General features: G+C 25.9%; 1 protein-coding gene across 1 annotated transcript; it reads right to left on the reverse strand.

The window, feature by feature from the left end:
• Positions 1 to 2,063: 2,063 nt before the first annotated feature.
• On the reverse strand, positions 2,064 to 3,938 carry LOC109802490 (UDP-glycosyltransferase 83A1). Its single transcript, XM_020363883.3, has 2 exons — positions 3,276 to 3,938; positions 2,064 to 3,040 (listed from the first exon to the last, which is right to left on the reverse strand). The coding sequence occupies exons 1-2, from the start codon at positions 3,760 to 3,762 to the stop codon at positions 2,193 to 2,195; spliced, it is 1,335 nt and encodes a 444-aa protein (XP_020219472.1). The 5' UTR covers positions 3,763 to 3,938; the 3' UTR covers positions 2,064 to 2,192.
• Between the last annotated feature and the right edge of the window lie 3,490 nt (positions 3,939 to 7,428).

Genomic DNA, 7,428 nt, shown 5'->3' on the forward strand with positions numbered 1-7,428 from the left:
ATAAATTTATAAATCATAATAATATTAAAATGATAAAAAAATTATATTAATCATTATTCACCTAATTTTAGTTTATAAAAAATAAAATTAATGATAAAATATGAGAAATCAATTATATATATTATTTTAGAGAGAAAAAAAAGTTACAAGAATTTTTTAATGATAAACGTGAATTTTGGGGGAAGAGATAGAAAAAAAAATAGCAGAAAATAAAAAAAAATAAAGAGAAACAAAAATTTTTGGAGAGAGAAAAAAACTTTTGAAAGGAGTAATGAAAAATATAAAAACTCTTATTAGAGAAAGAATAAAAAAAATCATTTATGTTATGTTAGTAATAAGATTTAAATTTGAGTATTTCTTATTATATTTTTACATAAGTTAAGTAATAAATTATATTAAACAATTTATCAAAATAAACTTAAAATATCTTATAAATTATTCATAAGTATTTTATAAATTTATCCAAATATTCTCATAAATTCTTGAAGAATAAGATAAATACAAATAAGTTGTTCATAAAATTTTTCAAATAAAATTTTAGTAAAAGATAAATGCATTTAAATAAGTTTTAAGTATAATACTCTATAACTTTAGGAAATAAATTTATAATATTAAATATTTTATCAATTGAACTTGATGACATGATAGTATACTTTACAAATTGTGTAACATAATTTCAATTTCTTCATTTTATATCAACATAAATATGTTTTTATTCTATGTAAAATGTGGGGATTTTGATTTTTGATCTTTGTAAAAATTCTTTTTTTCTTATTCCTAATTACTATTTTTAACCTTTATTATTATGTGATCTTTTATTTAATTATATATTTATTAAAATGTTAAGTAATTATTCTATGTAGTATTTACAATTATATATGATATTATCTCAACATGTGATATGTCTAAGTTTTTTTTATTTATATTCTTAAAAATAAATGTTATTTATTATAATAAAATGATAGTTAAGAATCAAGAATAATAATTTTAAATTTTAAAGAAATAAAATTAAAAAAAAATATTTTTTTGAGACAAATTAAAATTTGTTCATTTACAGAAAAAAAATAATGCTCCCAAATTTTATAAAATGTAAAATAAAGAAAAGAATTTAGAGAAGCCAAAATCAAAACTACTTATTATTCTACATGGACTAAAAATATGTTAAGTCCTTTTTATTATTTTAATAATAAATTCAATAATTTGAATTGAATTAGAGACATGTCTCACGTCTAATCCAATTATGTTATACAATTCGATTCCGATTTATGTTCGGTCCTACAGAGTATCGACCAGCGTCCCTCCTTTGTCATGATGCGATTTAAGGATCTGCATCTTTTCGGTGGCAGTGTTTAATGTGCCAATCTCCGATAAACATAAACGCTTCTTGCGCCAAAAATAAAATTGTCGACCGCATCTATCCAAATTTTATACAATATTTTTAAGCATAATTAGTGTTAATTTTTTAATTAAAATTAAAATTCATCTGTAAAATATACATAAATATATATTAATAAGACTTATATTAAATATAAATATATATTATTGAGTTAAATACCAATTTTAATTAAAGATAAACACCAACACCAACTAAATTTTATCCGATAAAAAATGGTTTTTGGGTTTCTCTTTCTGTATAAATATACAAAATCCAAAATGACAAATAAGGTTGTAAACGATCCTCTATTTGAACCTATCATCATCATTCATCAGCACTAATCACTCTCACCAGCCCCAAAATCCAAATAAAAAAGTATCGCTATGTATGCGGTAGTGCGGGTAGGCTTTTGTTGGGACAGAAGATAAATAATAAATTGGTATTCATTATTTTATTTTTCTTCGATTAAATTTTGATATCTTGACGTGTTGTCACTTTTTAATTGATTGTGCTTAACACCTCATCTTTGGGTCTGTGTTCATCGTAAGTTTCACTCTAATTGAAAAATGGAAACTACAATTATGTAACACAAAACCCGATAGGCTAGTACCAATGAATGAAGGGGAGACATGATTCATTGAACGAACTTAGTACTACTGTACACAAATGGGATGCACACGACAGGTCCTAATTAATAACTTCTGCTGTCTGTTTATTATGAGATCATGCTTTGTCTAATACAGAAATATGTGAACCAAACGAATTTCAAACATTAAATACAATGAATAAAAAAAAAACACCAATCAAACCATGGTTATTACATTGCCCAATTGATAAACTTATCCAGATTTTTTGAAGACTCACCACCTTCAGCTATGTTGTTCATGGTCAATTCCTTCATATTCAATGATCTTGCTTTTCTGACTTCATCCCCAAGTAATTGCTCCACCTTCTTCATTATCTCTTCTTTTGATATTAGTCCATTTTCATCCTTGTCTAATTCAATTCCAACCTTCCACACATCACAAATATATGACTTGTTAACAAGTTGATCCTTGGCAAATGGCCAACACAAGAACGGTATGCCACCACATACACCTTCCACAGTAGAATTCCAACCACAGTGACTAATGAAGCAAGCCAGTGAAGGATGGTTCAATATCCTCTTTTGGGGTGCCCAACTAATTATTTTACCTTTATTTCCATGGAAATCAGGTGGGTATGCATTAACATCTACCTTGTCGTTACTTGGACGTACAACCCAAATAAAAGGCTTGTCAATGAGATCAAGTCCAAGGGCTAATTCCTTAAATTGGTTGGGGTCCATCACTGCCAAACTACCAAAGGAAACATAAACAACAGATTGAGGTAGTTGCTGATCTAGCCACTCCAAACAAGTTGTGTCTTCTTCCCAGTATGAAATTTTGTTGCTGTCACTTGCCACCAATGGACCAATTGGAAGAAGCCTTGGTGATATGGAAAACGCTGCAGGCTCAAGATCATAAGTGGAATTGCAAAGCCACCACTCTCCTAGCTTCATAGTTTGCATCTCTTGCACAAGATGATCAAAGTGTAACTTATCATTGCCACGCCATGGAAAGTTTTCAGTGTCCATCATAGGCATATTTGGAGAGAGTTGAATTTCTCGTCTTTTGATAGGGATTCCTGCCGTGCCCAAAAAAATCAAACCACGTGTTAGTTATTTAGTTAGTATAATTAGTAATTTCTCAAAAATTTGACATAAAAGAACTATAATGTATAACAAGCATATGTAATTGTGAGTTTTTTGGATACAAATTTAGAAGAGTTTATGAGAGTTTCTATACTGGAAAAAAAAAATAGTAAAAAAATTCTCCAAAAGCTTTTTAAAGTTTCTATATAGAGACTCAATTATTCTTACCATATGAATCTATAATCCCATCATGAATCAGCCTTGGAATGCAATCACACAAGGCTAATGAAGTTGCTGATGCAGGCCACAGAAGTGCACGTTTGATTCCCAAACTGTGGCCAACTTTCAAGGCCCAGGCCATGCTCAATGTGACAACTATACAAGTGATCTTATTGTTGACATCTAAAGCATTGAGATGCTGTATGAGGTTTGGAAGCATAGAGGGCATGTTGGTTTTGATTGAGAGAGCAACTTTCTTCTGATCACTTCTATCATCTTCAGGGCACAAACCATCAGGGAGTGTCACAAACTTTATCCCTGAGCCCTTGAGGTTGTCTAGGCCAGCACCAGTGGTGTTCAACCGTTCGTGGCTGAACTCAGTGTTGAGAAAAGTGATGTTGCAGCCATGTTTGGCTAGAATCTGAGACAAGTGGATAAGGGGATTCACATGGCCTAGAATTGGATATGGTATAACAAGAAAGTGAGGGGTGCCCATTGTGGTTGGAAATTGAATCAGAGAGTGAAGAGATTAAAAGATGTTATTTAGTAGTGTGAGTGTGATTGTGGCTTGGGCAAGAGTTTGCTCAGTTGCCATCAAATTTAAAGATGCATCAACTTTTTGGTACAAGAGTACTAGGTTCATCTCCACCCACGCCATTACATGTACAAAAACATATCGAAGCTTGTTTCGTTTTCAAAGAACACCAACAAAAGACAAAACATGAAAAACATTAAGGTAATTATTTTTTTAGTCTAACTTTCTTACAGTGTCAGTCAACTTTTAAAAGTTTTTACACTACTATACCATTTTTGTTCAAAAGTTTATAAATATTTTTTAAATAGTTATTATAAAAATTAACAATTTTATTATATATACTTTAGTTAAATTCTTTTACAGTACACGTATAAATATAAAAAATATTTTTTACACGAGTTGATGAATTTGTGATTAATTACTTTTAAGAACATAATTTAAGAGTATATTATATATATATATTATTAATATTATAAAAATTATACTATAATATACATATACAATGTCATATATAACATATTTATTAATCTTCATAACAAATAAATTTTTGGGTGTCCTGTTATGGATATTCCCAATCCACTGAGTGAGAGCCTAATGGGATTTCATAACAATTAATTCAAAAATTATATAAGAATAATTTTAATTTTAGTTAATTAATTGGGTAAATAGTAAATATTTTTACTGTTTAGTTCGTAATTTAAAACAAAGACGTTTACGACAAAAGGTTATCCATATATACGTGTCGTGTATATCTTCGTGGGCAAATCAATGCTCAGTTGGCATTTTTTTATTTATCTAATTTAGTGCGTGTTTGCTTTAGCTTTTGGACGTGAAAATTTACGTGTGTGAAAAGCAAAAAATTGTAGCTTCTACGTAAATTGGCTTGTAAACGTGGAGAGAGAGTGAAAAATCACGTTTCTAAATCTAAAGCAAACACGCCCTTACTCTTCAAATATTTTTTTTTTATGTAATTAGTTCAATTCAACTTTTTTTATTAAAAAAATTAATCTATTTCTTTAAATTTTAAAAAGTACAAATCAAATTGAATTTAATGATGTTAATTTTTTTATACACATGACACTATTTTTTTTATACCTTTAGCGTATTTTTGTAGGGGCCGCTTTACAGAAATTATTGTTCAAATCCAATAATGAGGTGACACTCATTTTTAGCGTATTTTTGTACTGAACATAAATATAACAAACCTTATGAAATTCCATTAAAACAATATACCCTATGAAATTTAGCTAATTAGGTTGAATTATTAAATTGCTAGGAGCTAGTTCCTTTGTTTTCTTGGGATAAAATAAGAAGCAAAAAGAGTAAAACTCAAGAATGAAGCAAAAGATGAAAATGGTTGGGTAGTGTAATGCAGAATGGCTTGCGGTGCCTACAACAAACACAGGAACAATGCGGCTTGAGGAGCAGGATATGAACATATATTAGTAAGTTTTTTTTCCAGCAAATGGAGCTGTGCCTTTTTTTTAGCCTAATTCCTTGTATAATATCATGCCAAATTATAGATAAATGAAATTTTTTAAACAAGATCTAAGCAGTTTATAATATAATTTGTAGATATTTTTATTTAATTTTAGTTTTTAATCAGTTAAAAAGTTTCTTTAACTAAATTAGTAGTGTGCGCTTGGTAAATATTTCTTTTGGTAGCTTATATATTATATTTTAACATGCTACTTTGTGTGTTGTTTGACAAATATTTCCGGTTAGTTTTAAACTTTTTTTTTACTAAAGTTAAAAAGTTTGTTTCAACATATCGGTAATGCTTGATAAACAAGTTTGTTTTAGTAGTTAATTATAACATTTTTGACATACAAGTTCACAAGTACTAATTAGACCCACAGTAAACATTTTGTTATAGTTAGTTTGGTCTGTCTTGTTTAATATATCAATTTATTGAGTCAAATGATAGGTTGGAACATGTTAATCCACTAATTTACTTATTATTGTTATTTTTTAATATTTTTAATATTAAATTTAAATAAATTATTTCAAATTTATTATATGAGTAATCTGTAATTTATTGTGTAATAAATATATTGTGTATTTAATTTATTTTATTATATAAAATTTGAATTTTTTTATGTAACTAATTTGTTAAAAGAATTATTATTATTATTATTATTATATATCTATTTTGTTATGTAATAAATTTGAAATTTGTTAAACATTATATCAAACTAAAGCTATTAATTTAAGATTTATTTTATTATTTAAATACATTAATTTATATGAATTTTTAAATATTAAAAAATATATTAAAAGAAATTTATAAAACAAATATTTTTTTTATTTTTTGACAAATTGATCTATCAACTTCAATCCACACTGGAATCCATTTTTACTTGACAGGTGATTCGAATCCGACCTGTTTTTGACGTGTTAAGGTTTATTAAATTTGTTAGAAATATATATATATATATATATATATATATTTTATATTGCATGATTGCATGATTTCCACTATGTTTTAGTTTGATGATGTTAAATAATTTATTTTTGGATAAAGTTGTCAATATATGGTTCGGTGTACATGAATGTCACGTCTCATTGTCATCGCATGCATGCCACGTGGCAACGAGAAGCCAAGTGCAAACTGACCACGCCAACGTGGAATAAAGATGGCATATGCATGCCCTTTATAAGTCCTATGAATTAGCGTTTTCTTTTGCTAATAGATAAGGCTTTTCAAAATTCAATGAATCCAAATTAAAATTATAAATGGATAGAAAATTATAAATTAATGATCTGATTTAGTTTTTAAATTTTTAAAATTGTTCAATTTGATTTCATTTTTAAATTAAAATTAGAAACTACTTCTAATCAAATTAAATTGTATTAATTTTAAATATATATTTTTCAAATAATATCTGTATATAAAATTGATACATAATATAAAAAATATTTTATAAAATTATAAATTAATAAAATGTATTTTTTAAAAATATATATTATAATATTTAAAAGGTATTTTATAAAATTGAAGTTGTTAAATTAAATTTTAGAATACAAAATTATTATTTATTTATAATGTTTGAAAATAATTTTTTAATGACAAATTATATATATATGAGAAAAATATTTAATATGATAACTAAAATTATATTAAAAAATATTTTTATTAATATTAAATATATTAAATAATCAAAATGTTTTTAGTATTTATATATTTTAAATTTTATTTTATTTATCCATGTTATTAAATAAATAACATATATTACATAATTTTAGTTTATTTTAAATAAGAAATTTTTAAAATTACAGATCGAAATTAATGGTAAAAGATTGATTTGATTTGGTTCGAATTTAATAATTTATTCTAATCGAAATAATTAACATTTATTTCATCTTCCTTATAATTACTGTTTTAACATTTAATATATATATCTCAAAATAATTATTAGAATATTTTTATTTTTTAATGTTATATTAATTATTTAATTTTAATTCATTTTTTCATAATTATTCAACGTAATATATTTATTAAAAAATGAATGATTTATTTTAATAAAATTATATAACAAAGAGGTACATTTATTTTTTAATGTGTGTGTAAAAGTTTTAAAATTCAGTGGCCATTGTAGAATGGAGGGAGGAAAAGAAGAAACTCTT

The sequence above is a fragment of the Cajanus cajan genome, chromosome 4 (assembly GCF_000230855.2).
Source record: "Cajanus cajan strain Asha chromosome 4, NIPB_CcT2T_4, whole genome shotgun sequence".
In the NCBI taxonomy this organism is placed as follows: domain Eukaryota; kingdom Viridiplantae; phylum Streptophyta; class Magnoliopsida; order Fabales; family Fabaceae; genus Cajanus; species Cajanus cajan.